Here is a 22,336-nt window from a genome sequence, read left to right on the forward strand (position 1 = left end):
ATGTTTCGCCTCACTGGAAGCGTACGCATAATATTGGAATACTGTCCTGTGATGGAATGGAATCCTTCATTGTTCCACATTCTTGCATGAAATGTTCAATATTTAAAACTATTCGCCACTTTATTGATAGGTCCTTTCCGCTCTAATAATATTCTATACCTGATCCTAACGTGTTCTATGAATTCTTAATCACGTGAAAAGTGAATAGCTTACTCGAAACAATTGCAATTAGATATGCCTGAAGTAATTCAAAACCTAGATAAGCGATGGAAATGAAAAATTTTTTACCGTCCAATTAGGTTCAAATAGCTAAAATATATTTGGTCAATATTCGATTGTATTTGATTGATTATTACAGACTTCCTACCGTCTTTTATATAGTAGAAAATCTAATATCTTACGTAAAAAAAGAGATGTCAATAAATGCGAGGTAAGCACTTGATTCAGAAAAGAAGCCTCCAATACTGTTTCAATAATTAGTCGCATTTTCAGCGCATTCCTGAATTACAGAACGAGTAAGCCGAGAATTGTTTTGACAAGAGAATGTCGTTCTGGTATTTTTTATTCTCTTTCTAGGCTAAGAAACGTCTGTTTCATACACAATTTCGAAAATTCAAACATAAAGTAATTTAGACGCTACCGCTATAAAATTACTTCGAATACCTAAAAGATCATACAGAATATTCCTAGAGTTAGAGAAGAATCGGCAACTGCACTCGGACCAAAGTCTGTCGGATATTAGTCGAAGAACCGTTCATATTTACATATATAGGTATATGTTATACGTTAGTACAGCCGACTCGTCTCACGTTTTTCTCCATTTTTTCGCTTCGTCACTCGCAATTAGAATAACTTAAACGTAACGTTGCCGACAGCGTCGCGACGTGAGGCTCGAAAAGAGCTGTGAAAACGCAAAGCGTACGAGAATAAATCGATCGGTCCCTTGGAATGAAAAGTTGGAAAAAGCTAAAATAAAAAAAAAAAAAAAAAAACTATTCGAAAAATTTCCAACAATGTTATTTGCGCCAATTACAGTGAACACGAATAAAACAACAACCCTGCTACTTAATAACAACAATCCTGACCAAACTCGAATAATACAAGTTATAATTGTAAGATGCCGATTCAATTCGAAAAAGGGTTTCACGATTTGAACGTTCAAAATGTCCAAAAGCGGATGTTTTTAATCCAATTCTGATTTTTCGGGGATATTTTATCCGTCATAAAGACCTCCAGAAATCGTCCGAAGAAAGGTTTCACGAATAGTTATCTCAAGAGTGGATAAAAATGAATTTTTTTTAGACATTTTACGATGATCTGAAAGCATTAGAATCCGATTAAAAACACGAGAGTTTAATCATATCGAACGTTCCAATAATAAAACTCACATTTTTGATATTTTAACTCGCATATCATTCGAATTTGTCTAGAATCATTTCCATTGCACAGTAGAGTCGCTGCCTTATTCGCTACAGATATCGTCTCCAAGCACTTTTAAACGGTTTCCCTCTTTTCCTAACTTTCCATTCGGGTGGTTCGCCGATTAATCCTGAAGCAAAGCCTGCGAATCGACGATCCGCACCCGAAACGAGTCGGACTTGACCCACGTGGCTTTCGAAAATTTTTCGGAGTTCATATCCTTCCCGAATCGAGCAAAGCTGCGCAATGTCAACGTAGATTCCGCATTGTCTGTGTTACAACAGCAGTGAGTTATTTTTTGAACCGATCGGCTGGAAGTCACGACGGCGGACATATTTTGTTGTGTTGCGTCGCGTCGCGTAGCCGCTCGTGTGGGGAAACCAGTTTTCTAACTGTATTCAATCGTGTATACATATATCGCAATGGAACGTTACAACCGCACGTCGGACGCGCGGGAAGAACTTGAGACCATAATACAGACACCTCGGCTCATTATTTTCCATATTTCATCTTCGACCTTTCTTCCATTTCGCAAATGCACCTAATTTTTCATTATTCTCATTTTTCTGGTACGCATCAGAGCTCCGACTTTTTCGACTATCCGAATTATCGGAACAACGCGGATCCACCGAATCCAAACGCTTCAAATTCGGATATTCGGACTATCCGGATAGTTCTAGTACTCGAGTACCCGGGTATCCATCCGTACTATCCAAACTATTCGAATAGTTGCAGCGCTTGATTTGATTTCATACTTGAACTATTCGAATAATACGAATAGTTCGGTTTCCCGCGCGGGGTTCGCGTTCAGATATAGTTGCAGCTACGCGATAGTTACGACTACTATTATACGTATACTATTGAAACTGTTTGCAAATTCACTAAAGATTTTCTACCCAGAAGTGGAGCGAGAGTAGAATTTCCGTATCTTATAAAACTGTGTCGCAAAAATACGCAACCGTTTGTTTTTCAAATTTCTTGCAATCAATCTCAAACATCACAGATTCAAACTTTACGAAACTCACTTACGGTCGATCGATTATCGGCAAGTATATGAATATAGTGATAAAGAAACAAGTAAAAATCTATAATTAACTATAATCTATATAAACTAAAGATTACATCATAGGAGAATCGTTTTATGTTGTGAAAATAAAAAATATTTCATTGTGAGTCGAAGTGTTTGAGAATGTCGGAAATGCGGCGTTTTTAGAATAATTTCTATACGAAAGAAATTTACCAGTTTACGACAGAGACTCGTGGTTCTCCAAGAATTAAACACTCTAGAGTCAAAATGAGAAAATTACATATCTCAAACTCACAATTAGAAATTTACAACTGATCTGGAAAATTTTGCGATTACACGAACGGTTAGTCGAGAATATACTTCTTTTAGACTCGCTGATTGTTGTTCGGTGTTAAAAAAAATTCGCTTTCCGTCTAATATATTATAGGTCCTACAAAAATGCACTTATGACGTATCAAGCGTATTACAAAGAACATTTGTTCCACTGTCGGCACATAACGAAAAATTAATTCCTGCCTAATTTCGAGATTGAACAATTTTGGCGGTAGAAAAGAAAGGCAAACGTGTGGTACAGGTACGTAAATACGAGGCACCAATATATATACACATATACGTTTTCAGTGATGTAAGTCACGATTAGAAATTGACAATGAGATATATTAACTGAAGGAAGGTATGGAATACAACCTGAGTATAATATACATAGTTGTATCTACGTAAAATACGTAATTTGGGGGAATATGTATCAGCATAGAAGCTCTTCGCAAATTGATTAATTATTAAATATACCTATACGTACGTATGTCACATATGTACATATACTGCACGCACATACGTATATGTATATATGCATTCGTAGTTATTTACCTGCAGCAGAAGGAAGAGTGCGAGAGGCAGATAATACGTTGATGACGTAACGCGGCTTTACAACGCCGTATAATTCCCCCGTGTTGTATACCCGCACAGTTCGCAGAGTGTTCAATATTCGTCGGAGGATGAATTAGTCTGTAAACCTTGTGTAATTTCAGTCGGAGATTTTTCAAACCTTTGATCTTTTTTCTCTTCTCCTGTTTTAATCGAACTTCTCTCCCTTTCTAAATCAATACTTCGTGATTCGGGCGGCGGTCGTCCTTCGAAAGACGGTGTTTCATTTATTTTTTTTTTTTTGTTTAATAAAAGTTCACGAATACAATTGTCGCTGGTAAATTAAACGACGAAACATTCAAAACAACACCCGGGTTTCCGCCCATCGAACAACCTATACACAGCATAAGACGTATATTGTTACCAACAGATATGAATATATACGCGTATACGCGGCACCGTTCACGAAAGAATCGAATCACCGGCAATTATTCACGATCTGCACCGTACGTGCGTAAATATATTTATTCCATGGCATGGAATCGCGGTTATGTATGGGTGTCTCTGCAGTGGTGAGATACAGGTATACAAGCACGTGTGTATTAAACGTGAATTCACTACAACGTCATCGCACTAATCAACGAGGCGCGAATCTCTCACCCGCAAGATTCGATTATACACACATTCGACTACACATGCGTCACTGTAATATTCATCACCGCAGCACCGACTTCCTAGTATAATGCGATATTCCTGGTCACTGTAACTCTCGTTAACGCCATGCGGTGTTGTTCACCAGCCGGGATGAATTCCGGTTACGGGAACCGCACGCTTCCCGAAGGAGGGTGAAAAATTGCGAGGAGACGGGCTCGATCAAGTATCAACGGAGAATCGGCATCGCCGATTAAATTTGCGGAAGCCAAAGTCGCGAACGAGCGAACGAGTTGTTATATCCGAGACCGAACCAATACTGGATAACTGTATATCAACGTGCAGGCAACAGGCTTTCTCTCCCACCTTGTGTCCGCCGACGGGTCTCACCTCTTTCGTCTTTGCTTTCATTTTTATCCAATCCCCTCGAATATGTACGGGGACTGAGAGATTTTGCTCTTTTTTTCGTTTTTCGTTTTTTTTTTGTTTTTTTATATCTCTATCCGATCGGCGAATCGTCTTTCCTACGCACACCCCTCATCTTGCACTTACCGCATTCCTCTATGCCCGATAATACTAAGCCCAAATTTTATACCATCTCCCTGTGTTTTCAGGCCCGGTATAACGCATCGTACCTATGCTCGATGTACCGAGTGTTCGGTTTGGTATTGGATTATAAGTCCGGTGTAGAAAGGGATTTTTAACTTTTTACCCGAGTTCCATCGGCTGGCGGTATATATGTAGCGTCGAATAGTCACCTGATTTACCTGCCGAACACGAATACCAACGGAGAATAACGAACTTTGCCGAATAGTCTCTTGAGCGTTTGACTCTATACTTAGGTCTGGTGGTTGTATACGATTAAGGATACAAGCAAAGTTTTTACATATTCGTAAACATGCCGAAATCGTAGAGTCTTTTTTAAAACCCATTTCCGTCCCCGTTGTATAGATACACGACGAAAAATACAAGTGGCGAAATTTTTAATTACCATACACTACATTCCGATCGATCGATAGCAGTGAGATGTGCCAATTTATCCCCATTATGTCACATCGTTCAATATATCAATTGATTATTCACCGGTAAAAATTTAATTCTGATTTTCATTCAACGGTGAAATTTCATCCGAACGGAATCGGCTCGACTTTTACAGAAGACGACAAAGTATGTTATATGATAAATGGAAAGATGTACTGCTTTTATTATTTATTATCAAATTTTCGAAGTTACAAACCGCTTTGAAAACAATTTGCTATATCGTGAATTACGCAAAGTGAAGGTTTCCAAGGTTGCTTGCTCGAAGATTTTTCATAATATCACAGTTTCCAGTTTCGAATTCACCCCGGTCCAAAAGGTTATTCGTATCAAATTCAATGCGATAGTCATCTTCGCTGGCATTTACAAATGCGAAGGTACTCACAATTAACAGAGTCTTAATTCTGACGATTACATTTGACTTACAGACTTCAAGGTCAGAAAATGATTGAATTCTACGAATTAGAATAATTTCAAAATATATTCAAAGTAATCTCACCCATTTTGTTGCCACTTCTTCTCCGTACCCTTAAACATATCGTTCGGGATTTGATGCACTGTAAAAGAAAAAAAGAGAAAGTATGAGTGATTCTAACAGTGTGTAAATAATGATTTTCATTGATACACTACGACATCACATGCCATTCGTATCGCTAATTATCTCTACAATATAACCGGTTTATTCGTCTTTGATCGAATTCTCGACCTATTCGGCCGATTTTATCTTTTTTCGCAAATTTGCATATACGTGAAGTTGAAAATTGAAAAGTTGCGAAACGTTGATATAGTGTAAATTCCGTTATATTTCAGAGGCCATCGAATCGCAGGAAGGAAGTCAATAGAGAAAATAGTGCCTAATGAATAAGCAGGAATTTCAAACAGCTTATACTTACGCGGTCGAATGGATTCCTCAAACAATCTTTTCACGCTGAAGGTTTCTTCGTTGTTATTACTGACCATGCAAGGTTAACTCGCATGCGACTTTTACTTTGCATGTATGTATATTCGCACTCGTTAGTTTGCAGATAGTAAGGACGCCGCGTATTATTATATCCGTAGACCAAAATATATCTAGAGAGGCTTAGGTATGTGACGAACTTTGCGAACGTAACTTGGGCTACAGTCGTTAGGAAAATCCGAAAACCAGAACGTATCGGTACGTATATTGAAGAGCGTAACTGTTGTACCGATTTATAATTGATCTAAATATCATTCCAGGTGACGATGAGTAAAAAATTAACGCTTGTGAAGGAAGAATTGATTTTATGCTGATATCGAGATATTTGTGATAATCTCTATCACATCTTCAGATCAACTTTCCAGACATGTTAACATCGACGTGCGTTCACAGGTAACAAGTGCGGGTGAACTTTATAAAAAAAATTGAGAAACGGTGGCGATATTTGCGTGCGCAAAGTATAATTATGCAGGATGCATGTAAATACTGGACGGAAAAAGCTTATCTCCCTGAAAGCGTGATATATCAGTGCTATTTACGTACGTTCGTACATGTGATACGGGCGTTCAGGGGGAAACACCAGCATACTTATTCCGTATTTGTGTTGTATTTAATCGACGTAAGGCATGCAGCTTTCCCATGTTAACACTTTCGTGTAGAACTTCGACTGTCGTAGTTCGAAAACAAACCGCTAGAGTATGCCACCAAATGTACTCCGACGGTAGTTATAATATCGACTTTGTTATACCCGAGTCGTTTCTTTTCTAAGGTACTCGTACAATGATTGCCTAATTTTACTCCACTATTATCCGAAAAACTCGAACGCCCGTCCAGAAACGATTGTGTCTAAATATTTGTACCATGTTAAAAGGACTTACATCTTTGTCGTTCAAAAATGTATCTATTTCTCATCGTTACGGTAAGAAAGAAAAAGTATAACGTTCGACTATTCGATCAATCGAATGCAAGTTGAATTTTTGTTTCAAAGCAAGCTACCGTCGTAATGATATGATGAAATTTTACGCATAACTGTGAAAAGAAACTCATTGTCAAAATTGTTTTTATTTCTGTTATCGAATTAATCAAAACTGACAGAAACAGCAGCTTTATCACACGAATACTTCTAACAAAATTAGTTTCAATCTGCTGTTCGTTATTATCTCTGAATTGTCCCAGGTAGCGCACTTGTCGAAACACGTATGACTAATTAGTTAATTTACAGTCGAATCGTACGTACGTCATTAACTGAAAATTGACAACCTAGCAGAAATTCGTGAACAAATTGTTGACTTGAGATACTACATGAGCACCTTTACGGTATCTGTCACCACCGGAATAGGCAACCGAAGTGATACGATCAGTTAAGTTTGGCGACAGTTCAGGTAATATAGGGCTAATAACCGGGTAATATAGGGTAATATGAGAATCAAGCTCGTAGTTAGCAGATCCCTACATTACCTAGGCTATCGCCAACCTAAATTGAACGTGTCGTCACTTCGGTTGCCAATTCCGGGGTCGACAGATACCGTGAAGGTGGGTGTACAACAAACAAAAAGTATGATCATTTTCGTTTCCAGTTTCAGTTTTGCCATTTTGCCACCGGCTGTTGTAAAAATGTCTTGCGAATAATGAAAGAAGTTGGACAATTTTTTCTCTATGCATATGAGAAGAAAACTTGGAAAGTTAACTTACTGTTAACAATGCGTGCTCAAACGTCGATTAGTTTTCTTTACTCAAATCATTGGCATAAATTCTAATTCAGTATTAATACAACCGATAAAACTTCGGTTAGCTATAGTTGTGAAAACCTAATCATCCGTAGTAAAATAGAAAAGTGTAGTTCATGGACGTAGCATTTTTTTTTTCAAGTGTCAGAAGTCTTCAAATTCGGAGGATATTTGTGCAGTCTAAAGCTTTGCGGTGGAGAAGTTTTGATTTGGATAAGCGAAAGGTCATGTTTAATAAACCTTCAGCGGATAAATTGAACATGTTCGATAAAATGAATAAGCGCCTAATCTACTAGATTTTGACAGTTTTGGTAAGTCCCTTTTTGATGAAATGGTTGATCAACTCAATTTTATTTTTCCAAAACTTCACCCAACTTATAAAGTAATTAGTAGTTATTCAAATTCCCTGCAATAAGAATGTACGATAAATCTAACGAATCACTTTTCAATTTTTTATACTTCCACTACAAGTCTTGGTTTTAAAGAACCGAATTTTTTTAATAAACCTTAAATGTAACACACTCAAATTCAATCCTTGCAAGTGCTCTGACATAAACTTGAATAATCGGACAGGGTACCTGATGAATATGTTGAATGACTTCTGAGTGCGTTGCGTTTTCCAAAGTGCGACCGTTCACCTCTAGTATCTCGTCACCGACCTCCAGGTTGTCCGCGTTGTCAGCGGGTGACCCTATAATTGAATAAACAATCGTTTAATTGGTATTGCAATTTGCTAGTGATCGATCACTTACTACTTCATTGATATCGCACCTAATGGCATTTCATATGCGTGCGCGTAGATATGCGCGTATTCGATTGTTACGATAGCGAATTAATTCGACGAAATTCAAGTTTTAAATTTCATACTGGAACTAAACATAACTGAATCGTACACCTGCAATAAACATCAAATCATTGAACAAATCTATTTTAATTTTGAATCATTGGTCAGCGTAATTTTTATTCAATTACACCATTACAGACGAAAACATGTTTGAGTCATACCGCAATGTTTCATTGTAAATTTTATACAGATTGATTCAACTACAAGAGGAAGCATCGAAAGCCATCTGAATCATTCATAAAGTTATTTACATAATTTACAAGTATGATCGGGATGTTCTGCAATGGTTTTTGCACCTACAATACACCTGCAGCATAACAATCAGAATCGAGTAGGTACAATGTATAAAATTTGCGGTAAAAATACTCAACTTTACTCGTTTCAGTAAAATATTTTCGTCAAAGCTAAAAGAGAACTATGCATTGCTATTTTCATTACGTCCCGAAAGTCTGTTTATTTTGTGTCGGGGTTTGACCCATTTGCTGAGCTGAGGCTTTGAAATTTGGACGGTTTGAATGTCGGGTTCGCACTGATACAATCGAATGCAGGCTGTGAGCCAAGACTTTGATTTCGTATAGCATCTGATCACTGTGTTTCTATGGTAACGATTCAATAGCGTGTTATTATACCTATCCACATTCATACGTATACTTAATGGGCGTTATCTAAAACCTGTTGTGTGTATACGCGTCGCGCACGTATCAGTTAGATAGATAAATATGCTTTGTCAATACGTAATGTTTGAATACACTCGAAAAACGTATCCATATTTAGTGTTTTAACAGAGACACGCGGATCGACAACGAAATATTAGATATACCAGAATTGGAAATGAGATGTTCTCGATCACGTATAAACTCACGTATGTAAAACATGAATGTTGATGTATAAAAGTTTCCTAGAAATATCCTTAGTTTTTGTGCAGATTGACTTTGAATCCATCAAAAAATACACCTTTGCGTTTTCTGACCAAGTGTAACTTGAAAACGGGATAGGCCATTCTTTGACGTACCTTTTATCCGCAAGTTATTTAAGGCCTGTCAAAACACTGAATATGGTAGAAATATGTTTCACAGGTAGATTCGAAGTTTTGTGTCTAACAATTTTTAACCGAAAAAACATCCAGTTTCATTTCTAGCAAGTAAAACGAACGTTATCAAAAACTTACCGTATAATTTGACTTTTCCGTTGTGATTCATCAAGATGATGATGTATCCACCGAGGTCCACCATCTTTTCGGTATTATTCCCCCAATATTTTGATTAAAAGGACACCTCACATCTGTTACACGTATCTAAGATTTGTTTTTAATGACTGCGTATATTCTTGTTTATCGAGTATCACAACGATTCATGATTAATCGTTGAGGGTTTTATTGTGTTGTTGTCATTGAAGTTGTTTTTACCGCTGTAGATACTGTTGCTGGTTACATCGTGTTGTGCGATTGGTGTTACTTCTGTCGTTTGATTCGATGAGTTGAGATAAAGATTTTTAGCATAAGGTGGTTTAAAACGCTTGTTACCCTTTGCGAAAATACAATCTTTTATAATATGCATAGAACTTGTGTGTTGTATGTATTTATTACTAATGTACGATAGTCAAGATGATCTTAATCTTATAACGGAGCTATTATTAACAGTACAGTTTAAAATTTGATCTTCAAAGACGTTTATTTAAGACACTTGCCCTACCGACACACAATTGGATATAGTTGGTACTCATAGTTATATTATAATACGGATTTATTATGTTTCGACTCTTTTCTAAATATGATCATCCCCTCTTCGGAGACTAATAGAATATATACTAAGGCAATTCGCATCAACGATCACTTTTCAATTCTATAAACATTATTCGTTACGTAATTATTTAAATATGAATTTGGCACCCGCGATTTGAAAATCCTCAGGGTTATATGAAAGACAGGTTTCCTTGATTTATATTATTAACGGCCGACTGCGTTTTCAACTGCTGTATATTCAGGTTATATTTTTCCCGAACATATGAGATCATTTATTTAGCAATTGTCATTTGAACGATATAACTACTTCGGGCACTGCGGGGCCCCAGATTTGGGCCCCTTCACATCTCGTTGCCCATCGGTATGCAAAGTTATTCCGAATTTAAAATTTCACTTTTTCGGTTAACTCTTATTGATTTTTGATTCGATTAGGTTTGTTTTCTTTATTGTGTCTACTATGGCCATCTTTTATTCTTGTCATTATCTCCGTTATCTGCTGGCTTTTATCATTGCACAGTTGAGTCATTCATTTAGAATTCAATTTAAATACGCCGTTTAACGCCGATAGTAATGTAACACGGTGCGATAGATTTAACAAATTTGTACAATCGTTCAAAACTGTTCTTCCCGATGGGTGTACACCCATTCTATCGCGGTTATATCCCGCACCGCACTTACTTTGAATTTTCATTTTTGATCTGTCTCACAACCCCCAGTTACTGCTCCCGTTTATCCCGCAACACTTTCACCCAATCTTTTTATCGACAAATTCAATTGTTCCACTATTATTTTTCTCATCTTGCCGCTCGACCGCCGTCACCGCGCTCCGTTTATCCCTAATTTCCACACATATAGGTGGAGATTGCGAAGAAACCGCCTTCTAACACTGAGATTCGTCCCGAATGCACGACGGAGAGGTGAGCCGAGAGATCAATATAGGGGACCCGATGCTGCCAGTCTGGCTCTGCCGCTGCCTCCTCCTAGGGGATGCTTTCGAGTCGAGACTCGATACGGCGCATCGGCCTCACTAGCCCGTCTGCGTCATTCGGGTTTATCGAAACCCTCTCGAGAAAACCACCCTGATTCAACTCCTCAAACACCATTTCCATCCTACTTGATAAAATTGACCGAATTTCCCGTATGACTATTAGGGCGAGTTCACCATAAAAAAAAGATACTACTCGTACTAGTATATATACTGTTTTTTTTATCATTTACTCTCGTTATTTCTGTTAGTTTTTTTTTTTTTTTACATGCTCCAGATTTTTGCAACGTGTTGAGAATGCCATTCGCACTGACTTGGATAAAAAAATTATAGATCAGTTTATTAAAAAATGATAACGGATACCTGTACATAAGGTAAGAGGTATAGTTTTTATGTATCTGATATGATATACCTTATAATATTGACGAATTGTTATTGATAACTATGTCATCGGAATATCTGCCTTAGTCTCTTCATATGTATACAGTTTTTAGGCGAAGGATTATCAATATATTTATAACCTGTCAATAACTGTGGCTCTTGCCTCATGATTTTTCTATATTTTTATTATTATCTTTTTTCTCGGCCATTTTTATCTTTCCTTTATTTTTTATATCGCCGCGATCGACCAACACACATTTCATTCCGTGTGGATGGGTAATTATTTTCTGTCTCAGTTAACTCGAGAGCACCCAGCCTGGGACTATAGCTAGCATGGGCACGTAGACACTTGTAAATGAGACGAGACACTTGGAAAATGCTACGGATGCTCCAATTTGAGGACCCTTACTTCTGACTTGTTGCTTTATACAGGATGTAGAAGGCAACAACAAACGCTTGCTGTTTTTAAAAATTGTCGTTCTTCTCGAAAACTGGGTTAATTATAATATGTTTTTAATGAGACAGATTAGATAGTACCACATAACAATTCATGTAAATTATCCAAAATGATCAGTTGTAATATTTTATCGTTTGGGATGTCTCGTTAATTGTGAGTTCGAATTTCCAAAAATTTTCATTATTCTCGAGTGAATCACGTATATTCATGGCGCAGATCCATTTCTGATTTCAGGCTCAAACCATAGCATGGTTCAATAGTTATATGCAATTGTTCACTAACACACTTGCATAAATGCTTTATGCATTGTTGTTTTCTTACACGCGTAAATTACATTTTCAAACCGACGAAAAATAATGTCAGTCATGTTGTTATTTGTCACATCTAAAAGCAACTATATCGTTACTGGAATCATAATACAAGCATTTGAGTATTTATAGTTGTTGCCTTCGATTCACTATTCTACAGTTGTTTAACCGCCCGATTTGAATACTAAGATCAAGTTCAGCTAAATGTGAACAAGACATGTGCAACAAAATATTTTTTTTTTATTTATCCTGAAACTAACAGAAAATTCCAGGGATTTGTTGACTAAATGACGTGTACTTCGTTTTTCAATGGCTGTAATTAATTATTCATTCGATAGACAGATGAATTCAATTTTCCATATGTAATTCTTCAGTTCTGTTTTCAATTTCAAAACTGATAACTATGTAAAGATCTTACACTTACATTAAAAATATAAAGAACATCAATGACTAACTGTGCAGTTAGAGAGCATGTATCTCTATAGCGCCATGTCGTTAAATTGCTAACCCTGGGTTATTCTTCGTAATACAAGGAGACTATAATACAGGAGTGTGCTCGACCGAAATCTGTGGCGCCCAGCGGAGGGTGACTTCATGGAGTATTTTTTCGATAGATTCCGTTGTAGTGCTCGTCGGTAATATTAGCAACTTTAAAGTATTTGATGGCAAGATAAAAGTTAGTAAGCAATTCATCGGTAACGTTGGATTTTCTATCTTCGTGGAAAAATTGGGATGGAAAAGAATAAGATATTGATTTCACCTGCGTACAGTTGGCCTGCGGCCTTTGAATTTGTTAAAAACATGTACGCCAAATAGTTGCTCCTTAATTGCCTTTAATTACACCACAATTTATATCATTTGCTCCCTCGCGCTTTTCAAGAAAAAACAAAAAAAAGTTTCGGTTAGTTGTAGCCCAGTAAAATGGCGCAAAATTCAACGAAGTATTTGAAACAAACCAATAGTGATGCAAACCAAATGACATTTGCTTTGAATTGCTCCTTAATTGCTTTGAATTATTCTGTTAGTTTTTTGTATTACTTCTGCATGGTTTTCGAATGATTCGAGAAAAAAAAACGAAAAAGAGCGTTTCGCGAGGCGAAGTGTGGTAGAATTCGATTTGATATATTGCCAAAAGGAATAGTGGTATGGAAAATCTAATGATTGCTACTAATTATTCCTGGGCCGCCCGTAATTGCTCCGCAAGTCTCGTAATTTGCTCCCTGATAGTTTTCGAGCAAACTGGGAAATAACGGAGAGTCTAGTTTGGAGGTTACGTCGACGAACTGCAGAATTAAACTAATCTACAAAATAAAACTTATCAATTGGACCAAGTGCATATTACTTTTAACTGCTCCTCGATTTCTTATCAATTGTCTACCAATTTTGTCATTTGCTCCTTCACACTTTCCGAAAAAACTTGGAAAAACGACACCGATTCGTTGGTTGTAGGGACTGCAATCCCGCAATGTTTACAGCCCCGCAAGGCATTAGTGTGATTGGTGCTATTGTGGTGGGGATTGTCATGGTAGTATGACCAAACTGTGTTCCTCGTTTGTCCACTACCTGCGCTGTCGTACTAGGGGTTGTAGATATAAAATAAACAGTTGCAGATAACCTTGTAGAGCTTCGTGGTCACGCTGTACATTCACATAATAAAACAATTTAAAAAAAATACAAATTGACAAACGAAACATCACACCAGAAAATTTAACAATACTATTTTTTTATGAACGGTAAAGGGATTTTACGTGCGTCGACCACGTGCAAGATAAGCACTCTCCCACTACACTACTAGTCGATACTACATTGACTGAGTATGTATATCTTCAGTCAACGGATGCTATAGGTATAAATTTATGTATTAGTGTCTCAAATGCTGTTTGCCTCAGCTTAGGATTCACAGTTTGTCTGACAATTAATGAGTTCAACTTCTTTTGACGATAAAAAATAACGGTTCTTGCTACTAATTGAACGGTAAAAAATATGGTTACATCTGAAAATGTTATGATATTTATTACCGCAAAATGTATGTACATTGTACATGCTCGGTATGCATATATCAAATAAATCATCACTATAACCCTACACGTATTTCGTCTGGAAAGAGAAATATTAGGTTTTAATGAACATTGCACTTATTTTTGATTGATTAAAAATACTGTTTACATTCTGTAATAGCACAGCTGTTCAAAGCTACCTCTTGAACACGATCTTATACACAGGTCTGGCAACTCCTACGCTGGGAGCACGGTCTTACATGCAGGTCCTGCAACGAACCGAAATTTGAGTGGTGGGGGTAGCCGAGTTATTGTTCAGATTTTTTTTGCCACTACTGGCCACCACGCAGCGCTGTCAGTTATTCATAGACATATGAGTGACGTTACAACGTAAGGTTAGCTGTGGATGAGTATCAAAGATTGGTTAGGGTTCCGCCAAATAATGATAATAAGCTTATGAATAACTCGTAGCGTTGATCCTGTGGCCATAAGTTGTACTTTTGTTTCGGACGTGTACTGACCACCCCCCACCACGTCCGTTACAAGACCTGTATGTAAGACCGTGGCTGGGAGCCACGATTATTCGCATCGCTTGGCGAGGCCAAATTTCGATTCTAGCGGCACCACCAGTTGGCGCTGCGGTCTAGTTACCAGGATAACAATAACCTCAATAAAGTATAGAAAGTTTCCGTAAATGTATGTAACATATGAGATGGCGTTGCTGTAACGAAATGGAACATTTCAAAGCGCCTAGAATTTCTAGAATCATTAAAACAGGACAGAATTAAACGGAGAAAGATAGATATCCGCTTTTTGCAGGCACTGTTTTCAAGAAAGTTATAAAATGACATTTCCAAATCTCAATGAAATAAAGTTATTTGTTCCATCTATTAAATCTATCGTAAAAATTTGAAAACCAGGATTGGGTTTCAATAAGATCTTGTGACAAGTTTTCAGGTTATATTGAGTATATTTTCATTTCACTACGCTAGCAGCTGACCATGCACTTTCCATATTTTGCTACACCCCTTTGACATACTTCACTTCAACCATAAGTTCAGGATGAACCGTTATTGCTTATCAACGCCATTCTGATCACTTATTGAACCACTATTTGCTTACTGCTTTGTAGCGGAAACTTTTCCAGTTGAAAGCCCATATAACATTGTCCTCTGTCGTACCTCTACCCTCCATAAGTTTTACTTACGTCGAGTTAAATAATCAGTTAATTTATGGATCTAATTGAGACCGACGTAAATTTCCATTTAATATACTATTAAAACTCCTCCCACTGTATTGGTCAAAATCGCCGTAAATGAGCTGAAATTAACCTTTTAAAATCGCATCAATTCTAGGTCTAGATTTCCCCCACATCAATAGAAATTGTAGTAGGCACGGACTTATGGACGAAGTCTTTTCCTGCGGGGATGCGGCGAAAGAGGGAAAGGGAATCAGAGCCGTCAGCCACCTTGATGAGCTAAATAGATATACGTATACCACGGACCACGGACGCACACGGATGTGTACGCACGTGCGGTTGTTTGTTATTATTGTATAGGTTAGGTCAGAAGGTACCCGATCACAGACTGAGAATTCAGAATAATACAACATACCTTATTGTGTAGCGCTTAACTGCAAAAGCAGATCTTTCTCAAAATCACAAAAACAATGTGAGGTCGAAGTACAGAATAAGGCTACATTTCACCTGTAAGTATAAGTAAAGCTTCTGGAACTGTAAATAATATGAATGCTGTGATTCCAAGTAATGTATTTGTATCTATATTCATTCAAGTTTTCCGAAAAATATTGAGAGGCGTAGGATATGGCTTGATACGATAGGGTTGACGAACACAAGTGTGCCAAAGTATGCTTATTTATGTTCATGTCATTTTTCACCGGAATCATTCGATCGAACATCTGCCTTCAAAGTTAGGCTAAAAGACGATGCTATTCCAAATGTGAGTTCAATTCATAGTTTTTTAATACAAATATATTTCAGCATGTGAACATAAATCATTTATTTATGTAGGTTCTATATACAATAATTTACGAATTATTCAACGCGATGTTTTCTGTTCATTCTGTTATTGTATTATATTTTTTTTTTGTTTTTTTCTTTGTTTATATTTATACTCAGTATTATTCTGGTTCTATGTACAGGTGCTTTGCACCTCTACAGAATGTACGCCGGAATTAAAATTGGATTTAAAAACAATGTGCTTACCTGCACAGTTTTTCATACAAAAAGAATTGAAACTGTGTTCGTAAATACCTATACAGTTCGCGGAAATAGTTTATCGCAACGATCTGTCCGAAAAACTAATACTGCCTAAAGTGAATCGTTTAAACGTGGCGCCCGAAAACTTATCTCATCAATATGGCCGACGTGCTATCACGGCCGTGTTCGAAAATTGACTGACAGTACTGTCAGCAATCTTTCATCTCTTTTGCGCTCCCAAGTTCGTGTATAGCTCTGACTCTGTCCTAGGGAATTTTCAGTACTGTTGGTCAATTTACGAACACGGCCCACATGTACTCTCCCCAAGGCGCATACCCCTCGCCCACAAGCCTAGCCTGCTCCGCCCATAAGTCCGTAGTAGTAGGGGTATCTAGGGTATTTTCAGGGAGAAACAAAATCAGTCTAGGGGTAGGACGCCCGGAACATTTGGCAACACTGGTGTAGAATCTAGTCAGTCACAAACCGAAGTTGCATCGAAGCACCTATATTTTTATACCGTGACCTGTTTACAAGCCGTGCTGTCCACCTCCGTCCAAGTGACGGAGAATATTGGATACGAAGTTCATTAATGTTAACAATTTAGATCCGTAGTACAGTAAACGATACAATTGAGTTCAAAAAAGTAAGTGATTGCGTAATTTACACGATACTCCTCAACTCGTATTTCTTCATCCATAATCCTGCTACTACAATAGACTTTTCACTGAACGATACATTATTTATTGTATTTATTGGTCCTAATTGTTTTTCATCACAGTTTTTCCTCTATAATGATGTGGTTGACACTCTAGAGTTTCGTGTCGTACGTACTTCCTAGAAGTCGTTTAAATGCCTTGATTAAAAATCCCTGTGTCATTGGATAACATTCATACAATAATATGTGCAAATCATTTTGCCATCATCTTGCTTTATTTGTCATTCTCATATCTTATTGTAGGGTTACTTATAAGTATATGTATGTACATACCTATATGCATCCATATACAACTTACACGCATTTTGCCTCTTCACAGAATCAACTTCTCTATTGCAAATTATCTTTTTAATTTTTTGACAAATATATACATATATAGTCATAGTATGTAAATAAGAGTAGACGAGTTTGTGAGAATAGCAGTGTGTAAAGTGTATTTGAATGAAATGTGGAAACAGGATTTAATATTCTATTTATCGTTTGAACAAGTTCTACCTACAAGGTTTCTAGAATAAGTACATATCTCAAGTGATGAAACCTGGAAAAGAGTGCTGTGTAAAAGTTTAAAAAAAATATACTACCTTGTTTGCAAATCATTGAACATTTAACCATAGGCATTGGTTTCGAAATCTAGCTTATCTGTCCTTGAACAATTTTACCTAATTGTACTGATTCAAAGGGGAGGAGAGGTCATAATAATATCACAAATATGCAGTACACGCAATCCAATGTAAACGTGTCTACACGAACTTTGATCAATCTAACATACACTCTGCTCATATACATGTAGTCTGAGTCACATGTTCTCATTATCCATCCGTCACAATAGATAAATGAAGCGAACTCTCAGTGGAAATGTCACGTTAATCACTTCTTTGTTTCTAGCAGTACATGCACAATGATTCCCACATCATTGATCCTGGTTTTGGGAATCTTGGGTTCAGCCTTAGGAATTGTTCAGTATCAACCGGAAGCTGTGCACATCGCATATGGAGGTAAAATCTACTATTTCTAGTACACAAATGAATGGCCTATTACAAATTTCTTTGTGCATAATTCAATTATAATCCATGAAGTTTATGCTATTTAATTTTTGGCCAGTTATAAAAGATGTGGTTAAACATGATTGTATATCATCAGCTAATAGTCAGATTTAATCAATTTTACACAGATAATGTGCATGATATCTCCATCACTTGGACTACAATGGATAAAACTCAGGAATCCATTGTTCAATATGGTATTAATGGTTACGCACTCACAGCCAAGGGTAATTCAACTCCATTTGTTGATGGGGGTCGAAAAAAACACAAGCAATACATACACAGGGTATTGCTGAAAGACTTAACACCAGGGAGTAAATACGGTAAGAAATCTTGACTCAAGAGAAGTATCAGGTGATTGCATATTTAAGTGTAACTGAATGCTTATTAGATCACTTGTTTTTGGGCCTTAAGAACCACAAACAACCATCTCAAAACCAAAAAAAACGTTCTTGTCAATACGTGTTTCGGTCCGTGATAGGTTCTAGGCTACACGCTCTTATTTCTTTTAAGCAAGATCTCTGGCTGTCACATCGATTTTTTTAGGATTCCTAATATCCATACAAAGAATGTCTAGGATCGCTTTTATTTTTTTTATGTCTCCAAATCTGAAAGAAAAAATGAACTGATGCTAGGATAGATCCTAGGAACACAAGAAAAATCGGAGGAAGTTATGAATTCTTGGTTTGACAGGAATAACGCAAACTTCTCAAGAGAAAGGGTAAAATATGGGTTTTCATTTTTGCTTTCAGTTTAGGGGCCTAAAAAAATCGATGCAGCAACCCGACATCTTGTTCAACAGAAATAAGAGCGGGTCGTCTGAAACTTATCAAAGACCGAAACACTCATTACCAAAAACATTTTTTCGGTTTTGAGATGGTTGTATATGGTTTTTAAGACCCGAAAACAAGTAATCTGATATGCATTTAGTTCTATTGAAAAATGCCAGACTTGGCAAGTTTACCCGGCGCTGCCCTTAATAACATAAAAATTTTCACATAACTTTTATTGTAAGCAAAGCCATGGCACTTATGTTACTATTAAATTATATTACTATTACTAGTATTATATTTATACCCTATTTCGTATCATTTTAAATCACAGTGTACCAATGCGGAAATGAATACGCATGGTCAGACATGTTTTATTTTGTAACTGCACCGACTGACCAGGCAACATGGGCTCCCCAAGTTGTTATTTTTGGAGATATGGGTAATGAAAATGCACAGAGTTTGCGCAGGCTACAAGAAGAAACTCAGCGCGGTCTGTACGATGCTGCAATTCATGTAGGTGATTTTGCGTATGATATGAATACAAACAATGCAGCTGTCGGAGACCAGTTCATGCGGCAAATTGAATCAATTGCAGCCTATCTGCCATACATGACAGTGCCTGGTAATCACGAAGAGAAATACAATTTCAGTAACTATAGGTAAGAATAAGTACTTTCAAATGTTTTAGCTTTAAATGATACTCTTTTTGTAAGTATGTTTGTAAATGCCAAATGCATACTTTATAGAGCCCGCTTCACAATGCCTGGAGAATCAGAAGGCCTTTGGTACAGCTTTAATATGGGTCCTGTGCATTTTATTGGCATTGAAACAGAAGCCTATTATTTTATGAATTATGGATTGAAACAGCTTGTTAAACAGTATGAATGGCTCGACAATGACTTGCGCGAAGCCAATAAACCTGAAAATAGGTAAGATTTCATATAAGATTTGATTTTTGTCTGATGTTTTTCCATTGAATTGAGAAATCGAATAATAAATTTTATTATAGAGCCAAACGTCCCTGGATCGTTACTTTTGGACACAGACCAATGTACTGCAGTAATGCTAACGCCGATGATTGTACAAATCATCAATCGCTGGTCAGAGTTGGATTGCCACTCTTCCACTGGTTCGGTTTGGAAGATTTGTTTTATAAACACAAAGTGGATCTGGAAATATGGGCTCATGAACACAGCTACGAACGCTTGTGGCCTATGTATAACTTTAAGGTATTGTATGGAACAATTGATACTCATCATAATTAATTCTAGAATGGTGCACTATTTTTTGGCATCTTCTGAGGGTTGTTTGCGTTCCCAACGTATTTAACAACCCTTAACATTACTAAAAATTCCGAAAAAAATCATAAGTGTTCTTTACAGTTTTGACTATAAGTTTGAACAATAATAATATTGTAACATTAATTTGGGAATTGTTAATTCAATCGTCCAAAAAAAATGCACAATATGCACGGTAACATTGAAACATTAATAACTTTTGTGAAGTGAGTTATTTGAAAAGAAATCCTTTTAGACATTTTTACTTGAGATTCCGTACTTTTGGGAAAAACAAATATGGGAGAATTCAGCAACTAAAAGAGGGTCTTTTTATGGCGGATCATTTGCATCCTCGACAGATGTTTACGTCCTACCAGCTATAGCTAAACTAACCGATTCCAAGGAGCCTGTGGCAGTAAACTATCCCTAACCCAATCTTTTTTTATACACACCAGTAGAATAATGCTAAGCAAATTGACCTCCACAGAATATCTCATTGGTAAAATGCCGAGGATTCAAACGACTCATGTATACCATTCTATAGTGAAAACGATAATTTAACAATTCAATGAAATCATCAACTATTTGAATTTCCCATTAAATTCAGGTGTACAATGGATCATATGAGCAACCATACAGAAATTACAAAGCTCCAGTGCATATAGTAACTGGATCTGCTGGTTGTAAGGAAGGGAAAGAGAAGTTTATCCCTAATAGGCCAGACTGGTCTGCGTACCGTAGTTCTGACTATGGATATACCCGTTTGAAGGCATTTAATACAACTCATTTGTATCTAGAGCAGGTCAGAATCTTTCCCCATACTAAGATAGCTGTAATTTTTTGGTATGTTTTGTTGCAACAAGGGTCTGAAACAACTAGTCCTTATTCAGCTTTGAACGGCCATTATTATAATTGTGAAACAGACTTGATAATTAGTACTTACTTAACGATCTCTTTACCTACAGGTATCTGATGACAAACAAGGAGCAGTTTTGGACCAATTATGGTTAATCAAAGATGATTTATGGCCTGAATACACTCCAAATTAATTTTAAAGAAATAACTGGGATATTAACATACATGCATGATATTATGTTTCCTTTGAATTTTATTAATTTTGTTTTCTGCACTAGCTTTGTCAATGAGTCAACTATTTTGTAATTTTTATGAGCACTAGTACTTATAAAAACTACACAATATTCTCATCTTTGACAGATGGTAGCACAGGAAATAAAATTTGTTGTATATGCACATGTAGGTACTTTTTGACGCATGATTCTTATTAGAGCAACTGTCAGGCTCAATCTTGTATCATGCTGGAGGTAGCCTCGCATGTACAGAAAGTGTGGTGGAGGAGTGAGATAGAGCAGTATGCTATGTATACAACCTGATCAGCCGATACGTTTCCTTTCAGCCAATGAAATACCGTGTGAGTGAGCCGGAGTTTCCAGGTAACCCGGTAATATATCGCGCTCGTATCACACGGCCACAATTTTCGCGAGATTGACGGCATGGGTAGCTACATCCAGTAGTATATGCTCTAAGGTCTCAATGTAAAATAACGTTAAATTAAAAGTAAAATAACTCCAATATGATTCAGATATTCGCTTTCAAATTTTACATAGGAGTTTGAAATAAAAGTGGAAACAATTTATATAATTTTCATTGATCTAGTACGATTTCGACGTACACGCCCGTAATCCCGTACATCAGTTAAAACACAGTCGAATGGTAATCCTTCCACTCCTACAAACATGTTTTCAAGCCCGTTGGGTATTTACCTCTAATACAGAGTGCTATGAATCCGACGGTGTAAAAATAAGAAAGGGTCCGACTGGCTCTCGGTCGCTGTGATTACTTTATCTTAGTACGGTGGGAATCCGCCAGGGGCCTCATGCGTCGGTGCGGGTGAG

General features: G+C 37.1%; 2 protein-coding genes across 6 annotated transcripts in view; one reads left to right on the forward strand and one right to left on the reverse strand.

Annotated features, from left to right (window-relative positions):
• LOC124307323 (protein PALS1) overlaps positions 1-11,205 on the reverse strand; it is a 70,149-nt gene extending 58,944 nt beyond the window's left edge. The window contains exons 1-3 of the mRNA XM_046768858.1: positions 9,697-11,205; positions 8,263-8,375; positions 5,499-5,556 (exon numbers count right to left, since the gene is read on the reverse strand). Coding sequence (XP_046624814.1) covers positions 5,499-5,556; positions 8,263-8,375; positions 9,697-9,760 — 235 coding nt within the window. The 5' untranslated portion in view covers positions 9,761-11,205. The remainder of the gene's footprint in view (positions 1-5,498; positions 5,557-8,262; positions 8,376-9,696) is intronic.
• Positions 11,206-16,003: 4,798 nt separating this feature from the next.
• Positions 16,004-22,077, forward strand: LOC124307355 (acid phosphatase type 7). 5 transcript variants are annotated; one of them, XM_046768959.1, is made up of 8 exons: positions 16,004-16,104; positions 18,219-18,325; positions 18,502-18,696; positions 19,478-19,805; positions 19,893-20,075; positions 20,156-20,375; positions 21,031-21,225; positions 21,389-22,077. In XM_046768959.1, exons 2-8 carry the CDS (start codon positions 18,229-18,231, stop codon positions 21,470-21,472), a joined length of 1,302 nt encoding a protein of 433 aa, XP_046624915.1. In that variant the 5' UTR covers positions 16,004-16,104; positions 18,219-18,228; the 3' UTR covers positions 21,473-22,077. The 5 variants fall into 5 exon arrangements, with proteins under 5 accessions (XP_046624915.1, XP_046624910.1, XP_046624911.1 ...); XM_046768954.1 differs by lacking the exon at positions 16,004-16,104 and adding an exon at positions 16,327-16,355 and having other exon boundaries at positions 18,216-18,325; XM_046768955.1 differs by lacking the exon at positions 16,004-16,104 and adding an exon at positions 16,327-16,355.
• Positions 22,078-22,336: the final 259 nt, after the last annotated feature.

This window comes from Neodiprion virginianus, chromosome 6 (genome assembly GCF_021901495.1).
Source record: "Neodiprion virginianus isolate iyNeoVirg1 chromosome 6, iyNeoVirg1.1, whole genome shotgun sequence".
Lineage (NCBI taxonomy): Eukaryota > Metazoa > Arthropoda > Insecta > Hymenoptera > Diprionidae > Neodiprion > Neodiprion virginianus.

Coding starts and splice junctions, on each gene's coding strand:
- LOC124307355 (XM_046768954.1), top strand. Junction 18,326..18,501: donor TGTGCACATCGCATATGGAG/GTAAAATCTACT, acceptor AATTTTACACAG/ATAATGTGCATGATATCTCC. Junction 20,376..21,030: donor GGCCTATGTATAACTTTAAG/GTATTGTATGGA, acceptor CATTAAATTCAG/GTGTACAATGGATCATATGA.